Source organism: Phalacrocorax aristotelis, chromosome Z (genome assembly GCF_949628215.1).
Source record: "Phalacrocorax aristotelis chromosome Z, bGulAri2.1, whole genome shotgun sequence".
In the NCBI taxonomy this organism is placed as follows: domain Eukaryota; kingdom Metazoa; phylum Chordata; class Aves; order Suliformes; family Phalacrocoracidae; genus Phalacrocorax; species Phalacrocorax aristotelis.
This window is the reverse complement of record NC_134311.1, coordinates 44,385,723-44,407,636: the sequence shown is the minus strand read 5'-3', so window position 1 is coordinate 44,407,636 and position 21,914 is coordinate 44,385,723. Positions and strand designations below refer to the sequence as shown.

General features: G+C 39.2%; 1 protein-coding gene across 6 annotated transcripts in view; it reads right to left on the bottom strand.

The window, feature by feature from the left end:
* The window catches only part of PIP5K1B (phosphatidylinositol-4-phosphate 5-kinase type 1 beta), a 114,282-nt gene that overhangs the window by 42,561 nt on the left and 49,807 nt on the right, over window positions 1–21,914 (bottom strand). For 4 of the 6 annotated variants that reach the window (XM_075078985.1, XM_075078987.1, XM_075078986.1 and 1 more), the window contains exons 4-7: window positions 18,979–19,109; window positions 8,936–9,053; window positions 4,729–4,881; window positions 2,686–2,985 (exon numbers count right to left, since the gene is read on the bottom strand). In XM_075078985.1, the coding sequence (XP_074935086.1) occupies window positions 2,686–2,985; window positions 4,729–4,881; window positions 8,936–9,053; window positions 18,979–19,109 (702 nt within the window). The remainder of the gene's footprint in view (window positions 1–2,685; window positions 2,986–4,728; window positions 4,882–8,935; window positions 9,054–18,978; window positions 19,110–21,914) is intronic. The other 2 variants (XM_075078988.1, XM_075078989.1) reach the window with 1 other exon arrangement.

The window sequence follows — 21,914 nt, the reverse complement described above, 5'->3', positions numbered from 1 at the left end:
TGCTTACTGATTCTGATTGCAAACATGAACAATGAAAATATAATCCAAATTTAAGCAACACAGAGAGAATGTCTTAGTCCTGAATATTGGCAAGATCAGAAATTTCCTTTCTTTAGTTAATTTTAATTCCACTGCCTACACTAACTTTCTCACTTCAGAGTAAAAGAAAAAAGAGATGACAAGTTTTGATGCTCTAAAAATCTAGGTCAGTTATCATTCACGCTAAGCAGCCATCCAAATACCATATGGGCAGAAAAAAGCAGTGGCAAAACCGATGTCCTTTTCCTGAAGGTATTTCTATTCTTTGTAAAGGCAGTAGTACAAGGCAGGTAGTCAGATCCAACCTAATGTGTTGAGGAAATTCAGCTATGTAAAAGACAAGTGTCTGCTCTTTTTGTTTTACAACAGAAAGTAAGGCCTACTTGAGTAGAAAAAAATGCCAGTCTAATTTTTTCTATATACATCTAACATTCAATGTGTATATATACACACACACACAAGGACACACTATTCTGTAGTGTATATATATGTATTTATGTATACACACTGATTATATAAAGGTAATTTTCTTCTTTTCTTTTAATAATATTAAAACTTAGCTAGGCTTTTAAGAAGTCCAACTAACTTTAGAGTTGTTAATCTAAGATTACACAGTAAAAAGCTGATGGTAGTTCAGCACACAAATAACAAATAGCAAGAATTTACCTGTACTTTAAAAGAATCAGTAGAGTCCCCTTTATATGTTACAATTAAATGACTGGTTCTTTTTACTTTTCACTCCAGCTCCCTCTTTTACATTCTGTTTATTATTTTCTATACAATACACCCCCGCAGGCTTTGACTGGATAAGCAATCTTCAACAAGCGGTGGGATGCACAAAAGGGCATCCAGATCCCCAGATGTGACATACTGATGCATTCTGCATTATCACACATGGCAGGAGCTCAGGAAACGCTCACTGCAAGAGGCTACAGAAAGAACAATGTGTGGTGTTAGATAAATGTCTCACACTGAATATGCAGCTGAACATTAGGTCACCCTGCTTTGTAAACCGAGCACAAGGCATTGCAGACTTCCTTGATAATTAAACAAAAAGTACTATTCATGTGCAAAAACAACACTTTCCATCTTGCATCACAGGTGGCATTAAACAACAGGCTCTGATGTTCAGGACACCTCTTCTCTGTGATGAGTTCAGTCTACACATTGTGCTGTTTTATTACGAAACCCTTAGGATTCCCCTCAAAGCCAATCTTTTCTTTCCACAGCCCCTATGATTCTTGTGAAACTCAGAGACCTGGGTAACTCGCCTTTTTCCTACTTTCTATTTTTTTACCTTTGCTACAGAAAAAATTCCATTTTACAACAACTCTCCCTGTCCACAAGAGGCACCGAAATCCACTCACCAAGGTCCTCTCGGAGAAAAATGTCAGATATCCTTCTCCTGCCTTGAAAATGTTATGTGGACTTTAAGCACCAACTTTCAGCTGAGGAAGAAACTACTTTGCTAGAGAAAAATAAGATTGCTGCCAGTAGACATGCCTCCCCCATTCAGTCTCCTAGCTCTAGTTAACTTACAAAGAAGCAGACTTACCAAAGCAGTACTGACCCTGCAGCTCTACATACAGTTTACCATATGTAACAGCAGTACCACAGGGCTATTTATTGTGCCTCAGAAAAAACACCCCAAAAAATCTCCAAATTAATGAAAAGCAAGAACAAGAATTAAAAAAAGCTCTGCTGAACTGCTTTCCTATATTAATCTGCATTTCCACAGATGGATCAGTGTAATCCTGGATGTACGGACAAATAGGGGGACAGCCCTGCAGAAAGGGATCTGGGGGCTGGGCTGGATGGTAAGCTCAATGAGTCAGCAATGTGCCCTGGTGGCCAATATGGCCAACCATATCCTGGGATGCATCAAGCACAGTATAGCTAACTGGTTGAAAGAAGTGACTGTCCCACCATATGCAGCACTGATGTGGCCTCACCTCAAGTACTGTGTGCAGTTTTGGGCTCCACAATATAAGAAGCATATAAAAATGTTAGAATGTGTCCAAAGGAAGGCAATAAAGATGGTGAAAGGACCAGAGGACATGACTTGTGAGGAGCGGATGAAGATATTGTTTGTTCAGCTTAGAGGAGACTAAGGGGTGACCTCATTGCTGCCTACAAATTCCTCATGAGGAGGGCAGAAAGGGCGGTGCTGATCTCTGGTGCCTGGTGATAGGATGCGAAGGAATGGCTTAAAGCTGCATTGGGGAATTTCAGATTGGGTATTAGGAAAAAGTTCTTCAGTGAGGGGGGTGGTCAAGCACTGGAACAAGTTCCCCAGGGAAGTGGTCATGGCCCAAGCCTGTTGGTGTTCAAGAAGTATTTGGACAACACTCTTAGATACATGGTTTAACTTTTAGATTGCCTTGTGTGGAGTCAGGATTTGGACTCTGTGACTCCCGTGGATCCTTTCCAACTCATGATATTCCATTCTATGATCTCAGATCCCAATAGCTTAACTAAAATACAGGCTTCATCACTGTTTTGATGTCCATAGTTTTTCCTAATCAAATTACGTGGAAAAGGAATGGAGGTTAAACAACATACAGAGCAATGTCCTGCTCTCTGTTTTGCTGAGGTAAATCTAGAACAGATGTGAGTACAGAAAATTTAACAATAATTTTTACTCACTCGACAATCCCGCTGTAGCGTTTTCATTAGCGCGCTGTGTGTTTCAGAGTCAAAATACAACCCATCATGCATGTCTTGCAAAAAATCCAAATCTTTGAATGTAGGGTTGGACTTCTCCCTCTCTTTTCTTGATGCTCTCCGTTTGTATGTGGAACCTTTCAAGTCATATGTGAAATGCATTTTCAAGGCTCGTGGCAAAACATTGTTCATTACAACAATTCTAATATTAATGCCTCCTGACTGAACACAGTAAAGCCCATAAAATTTCGGTAGAAGTGTCCTTGGATTCTGGTTCAGATTCTAAAACAAGAGAGATATCGTTAAATATGTCTATTTTTGATAAACTTCCATGCTTAGGAAAGTTTTTTTTAATACCAAAGGACATTAACAAGCATCAAGAAAACTGCACATGTTTTGTTATTCAGCATAGTTTCTTTGACCAGCTGATTTTCTTTGAGAGTCTGTTTTTCAGAGACTTAGCATAAACTTTGCCTTTTTGCCAGGAACTTACGTAGGCCAATAACAGAGCAGTAACTGCATTTATGCCAGACTTCTCTTCCTCACATCCCATGAAAGAACAGACCAGGCCAAACCTAAAAGCATCCTGAAGATTTAATTTCTTCTTTCCAACCCGAATAACCTTTGCATTCTGCCTGCTGGAAGGAGTTCGGGTCAAATGTAGTTCTCAGTACCTTGGTTTGGATTCTGAAAAACAGAACCTGTGTCTCTATGAGGCTTTTCACACTGAGGGTTAGTGCCAAATGAGCAAGTTGTCTCCACAGGATTGTGAGGTCATAACAGACCTACAACTGACCAGAGAAGTGTGAAGTACTACATCAGACAAAAATTAACTAGGAGAGGATAAGAGAGGTGTGCGCAAAAATCCTCCTTCTGAATACAGCTATTCTCAGTTTTGGCATGAAAAAGCAAGAAGGGGGAAAACTACTTTAAGACGTACATGATTACTAAGTCACAACATACAAGTATGGGAAGAAAATACTTTCATAGGAAATAATCACAGTGATTAAAGTTTTACACTTTGAAAACCCTTGCATATGGTAGCAGCGAGAATAAAGTTCCCAGAAACAAATCAAAGTGGCCTTATATTTACTTGTATCAACTCAAACTTGCGCAGAGCTAATTATCATTATTAGAAACAACAAAAAGAAGTACCTGCCTCCATTGCTTTTTTTGATGTTGTCAGTGCATAATTTTTTTAAACAAACACTGAATCCATGTTACTTTAGTGCAATAATGACAATATGCCTCATTTTTAGTATAAGTGAGAGGGTAACTTTTCAAATGTTTACTTAAGAAAGCAAAGAAAGAAAGAGTCAGTCACAGGTCTAATACTCCAAAGTCCTGCATACCACCCAGAAGAATCTCTGTTGATATGTGTGACTGGCATTTGTTAAAAAGAAAAAAAAAAAAAGTATAATTAAGTTCTACTTACTTTGGATCAAAGGCTTCCCTTTCAGACAACTGACACATAAAACAATACAATTGACTCTGCATTAGCCCTCCATATAGTTTTGAACATTTTGTTCATTATATAGTTTATATAGTATAGTTTATACGGATAAAAATATTTTTACATTGTTTTAATGCACAAGAAATGGAAATTAGAAGTAGTCCAGAAACAAAAGTGAAACTGCTCTACTTTATTCACCCACTTTGAGTGAAATGCAGACGGTAGACAAACACAAAATAGGGAGAAAAAGTTGAATTAGAAATTTAGAAAACTTGCTTCTAATAAGTTAGTAACAAAGAAAAGTTTGGTACCAAATGAGAAGATGACATTCAGGTTCACCTTGAATGTGAAAAGAACAGCAATTATTATCTTATATATATTCTTGATTTATATCTACTCTTTCTGATGGGTGTGTTGGGTACAAAGTTGAAAGACAGGTAAAAAAGTCAAAAATATTATGAAAAATACAGATAAAGCCAACAAAAGATTAAAAGACAACAAATGAAACAATCTTCAGAAGTGTGACATGAAACAGGAAAAATACTGGTAAAATACAGTTTTCAATTACTTACCATATAATAACCCGGCAATAGCTTCTGAAGAAACTCAGCCTCTTTGTGTTGAACTGTTTTAATGATGAACTCGTCATCACTAGTTACAAAAAACAGGGACCCACTGGCACCTGGGTTGGATAATTCAATTAAAGGCTCACTGCAGATTGAGTACTGGAAGAGACAAAAATTTTTTTTCACTGCCAATGCATGCATTACTCAAACACAAATTTCATACAAAGAACTACAGGTTCAAAGAGCCAAATGAGAATTATGGAGCTTATTCTCTGGGCTCCAACTGCAGCAACTCTACTACTGTACAGCAAGCTGGGTCACAGTAATCTGGCTGATATCTGGTAGGGCACTTGTTACACTCCACTCTGCCCAGAACATGCTGCACAGTCATGGAAGAGCAGCTGGCAGACAAGCATATGGTCCCTCTTCACATCCCCCTGCACCAGCTGAACTTTCCCTGGAGTGAAGTGGAGAGAGTCCAACCCCACACCATCAGCATTGCAAATTCTTGAGTCAGAAGCCTTAAGGTGACATTTTCACTCCAACTGTTCACTTTTCACAGCTGTTTACGAAACAAGCACAGGAAGATGTTAGACAGACACACTGGGAGTAGAGGTTTCTCATGACAGACAAATAGGTAAGTCCTCTTCTATGAAACTGGGATTGAAACCATTAGAATAATAATCTCCGTATAGCTGCTAATGTAGTTTTCTGATTGAAAACTGCTCGGAACAGAAAAACTGAATACCAGTAAGTTGGAAAAACTGGGTTTTGGAGGACTATTATTTTGGATGCTTAGAAAGGCCTTCTCTTCCACAGGGGGACAGTAATAATTCCAATCACACTAAGGAGAAAAAAGACACCAAGGAGTATTCCCTAGTAGTAGAAGCAGATTTCACACAGAGGCTAATGTACCTTTATTAACTCTCCATTAATTCACACTTCACTCAAACTAACTTGAGAGGAGACATTAAACTCAAAAACACCAAAAAATTTATTTATATTAAACTCGAAAGCTTGTTTAAAATATAGTGTCATTAAACTTCCATTCATACACTCTTCTCATTTGTTACATATCATCAGTTTTACACACCTGGAGATTTACTGTACAGTCCAATATTTTAAGGCTTCAGGCTTTTACAGAAACAAAATTACATAGGATGTAAATTGTCAGTAGTGTAAGCACCATGGAGTTACTCTTAGCAGTACAGTATGTCTTCTGGTCTTCTCAGAACAAAAGGAATAACTCTTGCAGTAACAAATATCTGGTTTAATGGGTCACTGCCTGAGATGAATTGAGCAATTCCACAAGAAAAAACAAGTTTTGTTTGTTGAAAACAGCTTTCATTAAATTCAACTGGAGTCTTGCCATTGATTTCAGTGGGTGGTGATAGCAAAGAAAAGTGATACAAGAAAATCTAATAAATACATTCTTTTGTGAGCACTTGAACTAAAGAAGCATGCTTCCTATGGACTCAAAACACTGCCTTAATGTGTTTTCTTATTCTGGCTCCAGCGGAGTCTTTTCCCATGCTTGCGATTTTTTAAGGGACTTTTGCAGGCTGTAAAAATGTTGCCTGATTCTCTCCCTGCTTCTCCAGTTCACTCAGTTCCAATTAATACGAGACACCTTTCTTATTAATCCTATAGTTGCAACTGCCTACAGATAGAACAGCAATACTGGTCTGTAACACCACAGACCTTCAGAGCAAATCAGCAGTTGTATTGCAACCCCTGTGTTTTTCTTGCCAAAATAGATATGAAGCTCCATGAGTAACTGTTGTTGTTGCAAGCATTTGAAACCAATTACCCTAAACATTAAAGCTCAATAAACCAGTATAGCATAAACACAAGTTATTAACCTACACTGTGTGTTGGTCATTTTACAGTTGAGTTCATTTCTGTAAAATAAAAGTCTACCCACCAACTGCTGCTATACAAAGAGCCCAGCTAATTTTGACCAGACACTTATGAAAGCCAAATCAAAACTGAAAAGAAAATCCCCATGCCTCTGACAATTAAGTACTTTATGATCAAGAAGTTTCCCTGCAAAATGCCAGTAATCCATGAGTTTTCCAGCAACAACTGAATTCTACCTGCTGTTCAAATGTCATTATCCAGTCTGACTCCTACAGTGCACTACCACTCAACCTCCTTGAAAAAGGTGAAACTGTAAAATCTTTGGGCTTTGTCATTGCAAATTAAAAGTGTAAATTCACATATGCTTGCTGTAGTTTCTCCTCTTTTTACTTCCCTTCCCATTCAGCCACAGTTGGACCATCAGTTGGCATATTGTTATCGTAAACTGTTTTAGATACTGATTTGGAATTATAGTTGCTACATGACAGATCCAGATTTCACAGAAACAAGAGGGGCTGGATTGGTCAGCCAGAACCCCGGCACATGCTATTGGGAGCAAACTCTTAACCAGATGTTTTTGCCATAACCAATTGGGAAAAAGGTCCCAAACTAAAAATAGGTTTTATGATCGTAGTACCCCTCTGGTCACATCTGCCTCTGGACCACAAGGGACTGCATCCTGCTGTAATTACTAAGTGATGCCCATTTAGAATCAAAAACAACAGAAAGGGATTCTAACATGCTTCCAGAGCAAGTACAACCCGGGCAGAGGCATGCATCAGTTACAATACACACTGAAATTCCAACTATATTTCACAGAAATACCTGTTCGTTGAAGGAAATCTGCTTTTGCATTTTCAAGACAAAGTGCACTTAATCTTGAAACTAGCTTTTCTAGTTGCCCCTTTCCCTTGGAAACAGATCCCTAGTGTCTTTTGCTATATGAAGGGAAAAAAGAATCTGCAACAAGTTGCCTTTATTGGGAAGCTCCCCCAGGGATTAGTAATTTTGTAGCTAAACCGAGTGTCACAAATCTCAACAGCAAGCAGACTTTCTATAATCTTTAATTTATGCTACTGTAAATGCTTCCTTAGACTGAATAGAAGTTGCAGGTGACAATACCTTTACTCTAGTAAGTATAGTGTTTTTAGCAGCTGGCATCAGAGTTTGAATACTGTGTCTTTTGCCAGTCCATAAAAGGAGATAAACAACATATTACATAATAACACCTTTATAAAACTCCAGCCCAACTGCAATTCCCTGCTACTAGCATTTATAATTCAAAAGAATGATCTGTTTATATATGTAACTATTGTCATGAGGGCTAGTAATATAAAATCCATACATAGTACTAAAGAATTAAAATCAGACAACCTCACTCAACCTAAATAAAAGCAAAACCAGCTAAGTTTTGCTTTTAGGCTCATTGTCCAAGAAGGAGAAAAAAAACCACCTTATAACACCCCAGAAGTCAGTGAAGTAATATATATTAATATATTAAGTAATGTTTCCGCACCACTTAATTTCTCCTTTTAGTTCATTTAACCCCTTTCTAGCTCTTTTGTTCTTAAAGAAACAGTTATCAATAACGGAACAAGAAGATCTAAAAACTCATTCAAAAGAAGTTAACACTAAAACTCTGACGTACAAGACTTGATTTGTACTGGGACTCTGATTTGTTGGGTGGACCAGCATGAGATGAACTGGACACAAGGCAAACATCTAGAAAGCAAGCCAGCTCTTTCCTTTCACACAGACCCTTCCAAAAGCAGAAATACGTGACAGGTAAAACGGTGGATCCTTGTCCCTGGCAGTGCAGAAAGTGGTTCTACCAAGTAAAGCCTGCTTTTGTGACAGCAGCAAATGCATCACTTTTTCTCATGTGAACAGCTGAACACTGAGAAGGGATGTCTCCAAACTATAAAACACAAAGGAGATTCTCTAAAATCCTTCTTTTTTGCTCCACCACCCACTTTTCTCAAGGCTAGACTGGAATATTTGCAGACAAACACTTCTTTAATGAAGTGAATAAATAGCACAAGAGCACTTTAATAGAACTGAACTGGTAGAAGTCATACAAGTAATGTTTATAACTCCTCTGGAAACAATGACCTGAATGAGCAGTAATACTCAAGTTACTCTAGTCAATTAACAAGGCAGGTGTTAATATGACTCATCGCGAAGATGAAGAATTATAAGTTTTGTAGAATACAAAGTATTCACTAATTATAAACCACTCCACATACAAAATTTACAACCCATCTGGGCACCATTAAATCATCCTCTTCTGTCACAATGAAACTAGTACACATTATAATAATTTGTAATTCAAACGAAAACTGCGAGCTCTTACCAAGTAATCACCAGGCTTGATACCAAAAAGTTCTCTGAAATAGCGGAAGGCAAGAGGTGCGTACGTCTTAAATCTGAAGTCAGGGTAATGATGAGCAGGGGTGAGATTGCTCCCTTCACTGAAAATAAAAACAAAAAATAAACCAAACCCAATTATTATTGAGCAATTTTTAGTGACTTCCTTCTTGCAGCTAGTTTTACTGTAAAGCTGCCTAACTCAACCATTGGCCTTCTGAGACAAGAGTCATAAATGCAGCTAAACCTCTTTATCAGCATTAATCAGTGTAATAGAGATGCCTGTGAGAGACAGAATATTGCCAGCAAATTCCTTTCTCCCCACTTTAAAGGAAATCGCTATTTTCACCACCCATATCCACTTGCATAAGCATCAGGTTTAAACTAATGCTACAACTGCTGATATCCCTCTAAGGTAAGCCAGTCTAATGGCTTATTGATACAGGAAGGGTCACTCCAGATCTTGTAAGCTCTTGCAAAAAGTTTGGAAGTCAACACAGCAGAACAACTGCACTCTAGCTTGGTGGTCTGAATTTGTTCACATGGTAGACAGATAGATACTAAGGACAGCACAACACAGAAGGCAGAACTATGTAGCCAGAGCAGTGGGAAGGTAGCAGGACTATATATGCTTTTTGGTGCCAGGAAACATTGATTGGCTCAGCCTTATTTGTGAAATGGCATCCTTGGCATTAGACTCTTCTTCAGGCTAGCTGCAGTTATGGTATCTTTTTCTTTCTTGCTAGTACAGTCCAGAATTGGGAAGCCACTCTGACTTTGCTGACCTTAAAGTTGTTTTCTGTTTGTCTGCATGTCATTTCACATATTTTCCCCACCTCAATGTAAACCAGCACTAGCTTACACTCTTAGTTGGTTAAATAGCAATACAGGGTACAGACCCTTTGGGGAGTTCTGGAAAATGGTATGCAGTTATATGCAAGACACAGATTCAAACTAGAAGAGGCACAGACACAGACTACTAGGGTGAGCAGCTTGGAAGACAGTCTTTCTTAAAGGAGGAAAAAAACCCTCTTTGTTTTGTATTTACCATCTTACTGTATTTTTATGCTGCAGTTGTATGAGTCTTGAGATAAATACTACATGATTTAAGGTAAAGGAAAAGGTCAGCAGCAAAATGCTGCCAGGAGAAAAAAAATATGTAAAAACTGCCTGTGGATTAATTTATGATGGAAACTAAAAGAAGGCTTTTAAAGCAGAAGAGTAAAGTTGTACACTATGATTTAACAGCTTTAAGACAAAGTTTGGTCAGTCTCCAAATGGTTTGATAAATAGACGTGTACAAAATCCAAGACTTGACACAGTGGCCAAAATCAGCTCTTCCAGCACTTCTTTACTCATTTAACCTAACTAAATTATTCAGAAATGAATCATGAACACCTATGCTTGAAAATAAGAAAATCTGAAGTATTAAAAAAAAAAAAAAAAGAAAAAAGCTAGGCATGCACACAGATATGAAAAGGAATAAACTATAACCAGCATTCCTGCAAAGACTAAATTAAATACTATGATAATATTTAAGAGCTTTGATCCTGTATAATTAATGCTTGTCATATGAACTTGTCACATTCCATTAGTAACCATTCGATGATAGAAGTCTACCCAGCCGACCCTGCATGCATACCTCCAAAATCTAACAAATCTGAACTGCTGCTAATTAAAAAGTATAACCTGGAGAAGCAGCTTTCTCAGCCTCCAGAAATGCACACACTTTGGCCTCCTGAATAGGAGACTAAAAGAGGGAAAAACCAACCTGATATCTGTCTGGAATTCACAAATAAAAAGATGGTTGTGGATGACCTAGGACACATACAAAGACATTATGATACTGCTTCTTCTTGGAGTGCCACACCATATGGTTAACAGCTAGGGAAGGCTGCCTAGTCCTACTGAGCTCATCTGATCACTTTATAGTCTACCATATCACAACTCCAAGGTATTAAAATCAAATACACATGTATTTTATTGTTCCATTATATAGTAAAAATTTGAAATAAATAGGATACTGGGCTGAATATGGAAGATTTTCTTTACAGTTAAGATTGGCTAATGCTTTTTCTTATAAGGTCTCTCAGCTGCTCAGAACACTGCCCGTCTTGTCCAACATTAAGTTTTATACAGCTGAATGTGTCTCATTGAATTTTTGTGCAATATGACGATGACTCAGGGTAATATATAGTACACCAGGAACCTGGGGGCCTATCTGTAAATGCAGTTAATTGTTGTAAGGTGCAGACAAGAACAGAACAGAGTTCTCTGTTGAAGCATCACATAATTGTCAGGGAAGATTAAGCATCTAAACTTTATAAGGAAGCCCTACCTTTTAGTACATAAATACTGTTATAAATCTGCTTCTTGCAGCCATAACTCAAAAGCTTCTTTTGTGATAGCGTGGCAATAAATACATTACATGTCCTTACTACACCAGAACATGTACTGTTGTTGGAACTTCACCATGCTGAAATGAAGATAGGAGGCTTGCTACGATAATACCGTGAGTCCAAACCATTTCCTAAGTGCCTATGGAGTAAAATGACCAATACTGGGTCTGCAGGTGGACAGTAATGCATAGTTAGTGGAGATTTATTCCAGAATAATTGCAAAACAGAGCAATTATTTTGGAACAGCATCTACACAGAGGGCCATTCGATGTATTTAGAGCACATGAGCTTACTTTATTACAGATATGATAGTCAATTTCACTACGCAGACAAGTTTCTGTATTCTTTTAAAAATAATCTTTAAAAAAAATCCCTTTTACTAAAGGTCTGCAGAGCTTGTTATCATACTATACCGTTTGTGTTAAACATACTGATTAGTTTTAGCCTCACTGTCTAATGGACTAGTTTACAGGATCCCAACAGTAAGTTCTTCTGTGGTGCAAGAAGCAAGCCTGACAGAAATTTAATATTTCTTGGTTACCCCTCTGGAAGAAACTTTGTAAGGTTTTCTGGTTGCTACTTTTAACAGAAAAAGCACCCTCACTTCCAGTAATTTCCTACAGTAATGGAAAACCGTCAAATTCCTTGTGGCTGAGTATGTCCTTGCTTTTACCTGAAAAAAACAGTTGCCACTGTACAGAATGCTTAATGTAAATACATCTTATTTAGATGTTAAACTATTAACCTTCCACTCTATTAACTCTTGAAAGAATATATTTTGTGGTTTCCTCCCACATTTTCTTGGTGCATTTTACAAGTGCATTTCACTCTGGCTGGATTACAGTATATGCGCAAAGCACTATGTATAACAACTTCTAGTCACGCTAGGGAAGTTCATGGGAACATTCATGTCTTTGAAGTTGAACAAGAAAAATACCCGTGATCCATTGACAAAAACTTAACCTGCAAAATAGAGCTTTGGACATAACAGAAATGCACTCTAAAAAGATGAGGTTATCGTATAATTTTCCTCTCAGAATGTTTAGGGCACAGGTTTTACAGGAAAACAAAAGAAAAGGAAAAATAAAGGCTTTTAATAGAAGTTTTGCTTCTGGTAATCTTGAGGAATTCAAGTCTCTGTATATGAACTATGATGAACAATATAGCATTTTGGAAAGATTAGGAAGCAGTTGTAACTTATGAGATATTTTAATAACCTTAGCTGTAAGACCACACAAAAGCAAAAGATTGGTAGGTAGAATAGAAAAAGAGAGATTAAGCTTACTATGCAAGTTTGCTTTAATACTTAAATTTTAGATTTTATTTTTAAACCAAGCACACCTAGAAATGACAGTATATGCATCTTAACCTGTCTCTTAGTAAATGCTGAGGGTTGATTTAAAGTGTAGGTGCTGCAATATCAGATTAAAAAATAACTAAAACAAATTATGTTTTTAAGCCCTGTGGCTTGCAAAAAAAAAGTGCTAAACAAGACACCCAGATATGTTTCTTGGCAGTGTTTCTTTACTATGGCCTCACCCTGCTAGGATGTACTCAGGAGATAGCACACCTATCTGAAGGAGCAGAGAAGGCTAGCTGCATCTCTTTGTAGCAAGCATTCACTGCAGAGCAATGTTAATAGGCTATGATGTAGCTATTAACAAAAGAAATAGTCATGCTGTAGTCAGGGGCATGCATACCCTTCCTGCATGTAATGTAAAAAGACTGAACAGGAGGAACCCCTTAGTTCTCTCATGTGAAAGCAACTCTTTTTTAAATCTTAAAATCAATCTAAAATGTCTAAAATAAAGTGTTCCCAATATTAAAAACCAAGAGTAGTCAATCTCAGTTCCACTGTTCTTGGATAAAGCTGCTCTTTTACAACACATAAAAATGTTTTTGAACTCTACAAACTGCATCCAATAAATACATACTGACAGATCAGGTAGCGCTTTGGAATATTAATTTCCTATCTATCATTTCAGGAAAGCAACTATCTTCCACATGATGCAAGTAGGTATTATGGCTACCTGTACAAATAGGCATGTGTTTGGTTTTTCATACTGTGGGTAGTCCAGTGGTAATATCCTTGTTACTCACTGTATGTTCTCCCATACTTTTGGTTACTATATGCTATCTTAAGCAGTCCTCTGCAAGGGAGCTTTAAAATACAACTGTGAATAGTAAATATCTTCAAAACAAGTCAAGCCAATCACATCTATGTAACTGCTGAGTACACAGACATTTTCTTATGATGATGACTATTTCACAACCAACAGCAGATGCCATTAAAGCAAGGGATCTCAGAGTACTTTAAAAATAGCTTAAGTATGTCTACATAACCACACAAGTATCCAGGTTATCACTGCTTTCCCAAGAATTTGACACTAACAGAAGTAGCTAAGACCAGTAATTCATAATGAACACGTTTTTGCCTTTGTTGCCACAGTATCCCCATTTCGAATATATTTGTTTTACAAACAGAAACAAATTCTTCCTATCTGTGCTGTCACTCTACTTGCAAACCATAAAAAGTGTGTCAGAACTTGGGTCATCCTGTGCATCTCTGCAACCAAGGCATGAAAGAAGAGCAGCAGCACTTTATCAGAGCCTTCAGGCCTCTTTCTTATCTGTCTTGTGAAACTGCCCAACTGGAAACAAATACAGCAGCATAAATTACACAACAGCTAAGCATTAGTGTGAATATTTGAGTACTATTCACACTGAGCATGCAGAGCATTCGGTATTTCATTAATCATAAAGACACTGCATAGCCCATCAGGCTATGATACAGGTTTGGTACAAAGGTACTTCCAAGGGTAAGTGTCAGTTTTCCTAATTTTTCTAAATCATTCCTCAAAAACATACCAGAAAACAGTACACTTCAGTTTTACATGTAGGGTAAAACCCAGACTGGTTAAAATATGTCCACTGTTTTACTTCTCTCAGTACTTTTGACTGCTTATTTGGGCTGTCATATAAATGCTATCATAATGCAATATTAAGCTTTTGACATTAAAAAGCACAAAGCACTGAATGAACTTTCATTAGCATCACAAGAAAGTAATTTGTAATTGAACCAGTTTGCTGTACAAATGACTGTAGCTGCAGTATGCATACATGTCAACAGCATCTAACAGACTTACTAGTTAAACTAGAAACCACAGCAAGTGTTCTCAACATGCAGGGTCTAGACCCTGAAAAAGAAGCGTATTAGCAAGGGAAGCGCACAAGACTGATTAACAGCTTGCTGCAAAAATGTCAAAATCATAGCTGTGCTTACCAGCAGCCTTCATCTAATAAAACAAAAAGAGATGGGGCCTGAAAGATACTGCCTTGCTCCAAATGCTCTGTATTTCTCAAGCTGCAGACAACTGACTAGCCAAAGTTACCTGACAGAATGAAGCAGCTGATGTTTGGCTTGTCAAGCATGACGATTGAAAATGTGCCTACTTAGTATGTATCTGCTGGAAGAGTTTAGCAAGCGGCCCACACTGCCAGCTCATAGGCAGCTGCATGGCCCCATGGCCCCACAACCAGCTTGAGCCACCACTGACTGACACAGCCAGGCTTATTATCTCAGCAACAAGCCTTTCTGACCATGGTCACAACACTTGGAGACAGCTCCACACTTGAATCAAACAGCTGTCAAAACGTTGCTGTAGCCACATTGCACAAATGACTGACTTGGAGACAAAATGTGCCAACAAGAAATTAGCTGGTTCCAACCAAGGAAGTCAGGGGCACAGAGTGTAAGGCAGGAAGGGGAAAATATACCGCACACAGCTGAGTCATAGGACAAAGCACCGAGAGCACAGTCTTTCCACTGAACCCTCCAGCCACTGCTGCAGCAGTACCAGCACTAGGTAAACAACTTTATTGCTGGATTTCCAAAGCAGTGTTTAAAAGTCAGAAAAGAGGTTACATGGAGTAGTTCCCCCTGTGGTCTCACCCTCAGGGAGCTGGGTGGAGACTTCAGACGCTATACCTTCAGAATCAGCTGGGTCACTGTGGATTGCATTTGTTTCTCAACCCAAGGACCACATTTGCGTAGTGCCAGTGGTTCTCAGCGAACTCCTTTGTAGAAGCCTCTCATGATATCTCTTTTGCTTAGTTCCCAAAAGCAACATTTTATAAACTCCCAGGCAGCCTGAAGAGAAGCCTGAAGAGAAGCGGCGAAGGGGATGCCACAGTGTGAAACATAACACAACAAAGGCACTTTTCCACCCCCTCCACCACTACAACGACATACAAATGAAAGCAAGCACCTTTGCAATTCAAATCCACCCACTGTAGAGAGATACCTGTACTTTACTCAAAGTCACTTCCTGAAATAAACATCTAAATGAATCTGGGCTAAACTCTGACCAATTTAACTCAGTTACAAAGTAACTCTGGACCAGGCATAACCTGCAGCCCATGGATATATTCCTGATTTACATCAGGAGCTCCTACAATAAGCAGGGCACTTATGTTCAGGTCTGAACTGACCACATTTTTTCCCTGGCATTTTTCTTCCTCCTTCATGAATGCTGAACACAGCTGGAAGTGTTTTGCTATGGTTACCGAAGCTGAGGTACAGGCAGTGGTGAGGTTTACTTCAGGGGCTGAGAGAGATGCAGAGACTATTTTTCATCTTCTGCAACTGGCAAGATTTATAAACAACTGTTGATTATTTTCCCCTAACAGTAAAAGGGCACAGACAACATTATTTTTGCTCGCTGATGCACAGGCTGCTGTTTCATTGCATTTCTACTAACTAAGGTCTATTTTATCACTGCCACCATAACAGTGCTCCTGTTGCCCTGAAAGCAGCAGGTGTGTCTATGACTTTGCAAAACACCTGTCCTCTCACCACGCTGCCAGACCTGGATAAGGCAAGGTGGACACTGGGAAAACATGGAAGGAAGGTGGAGCAGGATGGCCAGGTTGCTGTGACTTAGCCACAATGAAGGGCAAGTTTAGCTAATAACCTGCTTAAAGTTGCAGCTGAATTATGCATACCCAAAACAAGTGGAAAAATGCTGCTCCTTGCTTGGTAAGTGCCTGCTTTCAGCACCACACTCGCTGCACTGTCAGGTTCTCCTCCAGCTGTGGACATCTGGCAAAAAGCTTACTTTAACCTTGGCCTGCTCCAGGGTGCTTCCAGGGAGAGGTCAGCCCACTGGAGCTGATGGTGTAACTAATTTCAGCTAAATGCTTTCAACCCAGACCAATCCAATAGTGGGGGCAGGGGAAGGTCATTAAAGTAATGACTTTTAAGAATACTGCCTTCACACGTAGGTAAGGTCCTAGGAAAAAGTAAAGAGGACCTGAGGTGCACCTTGGGAGTGCAGTCCTACCCAGAAAGAACAGGCAACCTTAGCTTTTTACCTCCAATTAGGGTAACAAAGCTACATATCTACATGACTCAGGAGCGATCCACATAATGCCACCCTGAAAGACCCAACATCCCAACACAATCAACCAGCATGAAAGAAGCCTGTATCATTATGCGCAAGCCTTAATTATTACAATTTATGCAAACTACTACCCACTTTGGATTGAAACCATTTTAGACAAGTGAATGCGCATGTTAAATTGAGACATAGGAAGGACTTGAAATTTGACATTTCTGTGCATTAGCATAAGAAATCAAGTGTCACGGTTTTGAGACATTGCTATGGATAGACAATTTTTAGTTTCACAGGGAATGTTATCAAATGCTCTTTATAGAGAGGCTCTTTGTTACAGTTAAGATGACTCACTATGTTATATACTCCTGTCTAATAGATAGCTATGCAAAAAAAAAAGCTATGCTGCTCTGACCATTACTTTCATTTGTCTACTTTTCCTCATACAGTTTATTTCTTTATTTATAGGAAAACATCCAGAAACGTGTTACTAAAGCTTTTACAATACATTTTCTGTTAGTGCAAACAGGCTATTTCTTCTGCCTTTGTTTTCTTTTTAAGGCAGAAAAGATCTCTCCCAGCTCTTCCTTAAAACCAACACAACACAGGGCAATCTCATTTCTGAGTGTACATGCATGCAAGTTTCACAGGAGAGAAAAAAATGCAACACTATAGACTAGAAGCCATTTCACTTATTCTCTTAAAACTATGTTAAAAAAAAATTAATTTTTTTTCCCAAAACTGTGCTGGATAAGAAAACAGTTTTAGCATGTATGATTCCTTTAACTTCCATGAACAAAGGTGTTATCACAGCCAAACAAGCTACTGAAGCCTGCACCTCTGTCACAGTCACACATTTCCATTTTTCAGACCAATAAAAACTTTGTTACATTGAAAGGGGGAAGGGTCTTTTAGGATGCACGTCAACATCATATGCAAATTTCTCAGCTGTAATTTCAATTTTTTTAAACAAACAAAATTGTGATGACAGTGTATGAAAACACACACATGGTTACCTTATCTATATCTACCTAGTCTTTAAGACAAAGACTACAAAACTCTACCCAAACTTATAGTTACACCAGAAAAAGGATATGAATACCCTCAATTACTACAAACTAAAGAACGTAATGTGAAAGCTTCATTTCACATAAGAGAGAAATTTTCTTCTCCTTAAAGGACATCTGAAGTTCAGAGGAAAACAGGAGTTGAATCAAGCAAATTTACATGAGGACAGATCAGCTTTAAAGTGCCTGTAGTTATTTTGCATATTGTCAGTTTAACTTTGTTTTAGTGACATCAGTAATTTTTAAGGACTGTAAATTATTAGAAAGAGTTTATGAAGTAGTATTCCAACTGCACTTGAGCAAAACTTTGAAAACCTCATAGAAAGAATTCCCAAATTCAGGGAATAGTGCATACACAGCATGTCCTTACAGAAATGATGGGCACTACTGGTACTTAGCACTTAATAGAGACCAGGCAACATTGAACAGAGCAAGTTATCCTGGGCTTGAAATATATTTTTCCTAAACCTTCTTCATCCATTCCTAGCGTATGTAACTTGGAAGAGTTACATGGCAACGTACCTCAACTTCTGAATGCTCAAAATGAGTATGTCCTTGATTTCTCATCAATAACTTCAGAACTGTATTATTACAAATTCTATACCATCAACTAGGCAGTGATACAAGCTGAGTTGGCCAAATGCAAAGCAGTAATAGGTCATAACCTGTAGTCAGCTAGTAAAAGCTGAGACTCATCACAGACTAAAGTCCGGGCTAGAACTTTGTAGTGTAGTGTAAATTCTTGTATTAATCTTAACACTGCAGGACTTGATTTTTCAAAAATTTTGACTCACCTCAACAAAATGGCAAGTATTGTTTAGTTACTAAAAACTAAGAATAAACGTGAATATTGGACATAATACTTAATTGCATATGGATCCACAAATCACTTCCAGTTGTAGTTAGCAGCTCTTTCAGTTGAAAGTTTCTTCTTTCCTTCTCTAGAAGTGGCAAGTCTCAAATATTCAGTTGCAGTTTGATCTTCCCAGCTTTCTCCCTACCTTCATTTTCAGAGACAACATGAAGACACGATAATTTTCAAGTTCTCATACATTAAACTTACTCTAACTCCATTTCATTAGAACTAGAAAACAATCCTTGTTTTAAATATCTAGTTAGAGTTTCATTATGCAATTCTATTGAAAATAAACTGAATAGGCTTGTCCTTACCTCGGTAGGAAGACACTTTCCACTACATAGAAGTCTTGCATGAGAACATCTCTGTCTGGTTTTGATGTAAGGTTTCCTACTGTGTATCCTATTCCCAGCTGGATAGCACCTTTAATAGCTGAGGATGCAGTCTGCATAGAAAATAAGAATTCAAGCATGAGTTTGCTAAAAATAGATTTCTGTTCTTTATCAGTAACATTATATGCTAAATTCTTAATAATTTTCATAATAACAACACCATGTCACCTTTACATCCCAGACCTCAGACAGATGATTGCTTTTCAATTGAAATATTTAAAAGAACACTATGCTGTAGCAAAACCTATAAAAATCAATTCTCTGGTTGCACAGGCTGAGATTTTTCAAACTGTGCAAATAATTTAGGCATTTCATTCTAACTTATCACAGAATCACAGAATACTAGGTTGGAAGGGACCTCAGGGGTCATCTGGTCCAGCCTTTTCTGGTAAAAGCACTGTACAGACAAGCTGGGCCAGCACCCTGTCTAGACAAATCTTAAAAGCGTCCAATGTTGGGGAATCCACCACTTCCCAGGGAAGATTATTACAAAGGCTGATTGTTCTCACTGTGTAAAGTTTTCCTCTTGTGTCCTATTGGAATCTCCCCAGGAGTAACTCATAGCCATCACCCCTTTTCTTTTCCATGCAACTCCTTGTAAAAAAGGAGTCTCCATCTTCTTTGTAGCCGCCCTTTAAATATTGGAACGTGGTGATGAGGTCTCCCCTAAGCCTTCTTTTCTCAAGGCTGAACAAACCTTGTTCTCTCAGCCCTTCCTCATATGGCAGGCTTCCCTGTCCTTTGATCACCTTTGTAGCCCTTCTCTGGACCTCTCCAGCCTGTCCCCATCTTTTTTGAAGAGCAGGGACCAAAACTGGACACAGTATTCCAGGTGTGGCCTGGCAAACAGTGTGTAGGGTGCAATAATGACTCCTTTATCTCTGCTGCCCTTGTTGACACAACCCAGCATCCCACTGGCTTCCTTTGCTGCGGCAGCAGCAGCACACTGTTCACTTACATTGAGCTGCTTGTTCACCAGGACCTCCAGGTCCCTTTCCACAGAGCTGCTCCCCAGCTGGGTAGATCCTGGCCTGTGCTGCACTCATGGATTATGTTTTCCCAGACCTTACATTTGTCTTTGTTAAACTTCATAAGGTTCTGGTTAATCCACTCTTCCAGCCTATCCAGGGTCTTCCTGCAAGATGGCCCTCCCTTCCAAAGCATCCACTTCCCCACTCAATTTGGAATAATCAGACTTCATCAGGGTACACTGATCCCATCATCCAGATCACTTATGAAGATATTAAAGAGTGTTGGGCCCCACATCAATCCCTGGGGGACCCCACTTATGATAGGTTGCCAGTTTGAAAAGGAGCTATTTACCACCACCCCCTGGGTGCAGCCTCTCAGCCAGCTCCCCACCCGCTGCACAGACCACTTGTCTAGACCATAACACATCCGTTTCTTTAGGAGGAGGCTGTGGGAAACCCTACTGAAAGCCTTGGGAGAAATCCAGATAAACAACATCCACTGCTCACCCCACCTCAACCAAACAAGTTACTTTGCCTTCTACAACGATCAGGTTTGTCAAGCATGATTTGCCCTTGGTGAATCCGTGCTGGCTTTTCCCAATCACTTTGTTTGACTTGTGAGAGCTCCCAGGAAGATTTGTTCCATAACTTTCCCAGGGACTGAGATAAGACTGATTGGCCTATAGTTTCTTGGAAACTCCTTTAAGCCCTTCTTTCAGATGGGGGTGACAGTAGCCTCCTTCCAGTCTTCTGGGACGTCCCCCAGTCTCCATGACTTCTCCAAGATTACGGAGAGCAGCCTTGCAGACACCAGCCAGCTCTCTTAACACCCTTGGGTGGATATTGTCAGGGCCAAGCTCCTGTAACAGTACACATACCAATTCTTCCTTTACTGATGGTGCATCTGTGTTTGCATCAACCTGGACTTTTGTTCCTAAGGCCTGGGGCCCAACAGTGCTGGTAAAAACAGAAGTGAAGAAAGTGTTGAGAACCTCTGCCTTTTCAGTGTTGCTAGTAACTAATTCACCTCTCCTTTAACAGCAGGCCAACATTTTCCTTCTATTGCTGCTTGTTGTTTATGTGCCTGAAGAACCCTTTCTTGTAGTTTTTGACATCTCTGTCCAATTTCAATTTAAGCTGTGCTTTTGCTTTTCTCACTGCATCTCTGCATGCCCTGGTGATACCCTTGTGGTTCTCAGTGGGTGCTTGTTTGCTTTTCCATCTCTGGCATGTTTCTCTCTTGGTTTTGAGCAGACTCAGAAGCTTGCGGTTAAGCCAAGGGGGTTTCTTGATCTCTCTACCTCCCTTACTTTTAAAGGGGATGAACCGGCTTTGTGCTTCCAAGAGAACATTATGGAAAAGCTTCCAGCACTTGCTAGCTCCTTTACCCTCCACGGAAGCTTCCCATGGAATCCTTACCAGTTGAGCTCTAAGTGGGTTGAAGTTTGCTGTTCTAAAATCTAAGACCTTTGTCTTAGTACTAACCTTCAGCATGCTCAGCAGATCCCGAACCCCACAACATTGTGATCACTGCAGCCAAGGCTATCACTAACCACGATATACAAAGCAGGTTTTCTTGGTTTGTGAGTAGCAAGTCCAGCAATGCCTCATTCCTGGTTGGCACATCTAACATTTGTAGGAGGAAGTAGTGCTCTACACATTCCAGGAACATGATGGATGACACGAGCTGCTGTATTGTTCTTCCAACAAATGTCCGAGTAGTTGAAGGTTCTGTTGACCCAAAGCTTGCTTAAATGGCGCAAATATTGCTTCATAGGCCTTATCGTCTTAGTTTGGAGGTGGGTAGCAGATGCCTACTGTAAGATCCCCCTTGGAGGTGACCTATCTGATCTTGACCCAGAGGCATTTGACAGGGCTTCCACAATT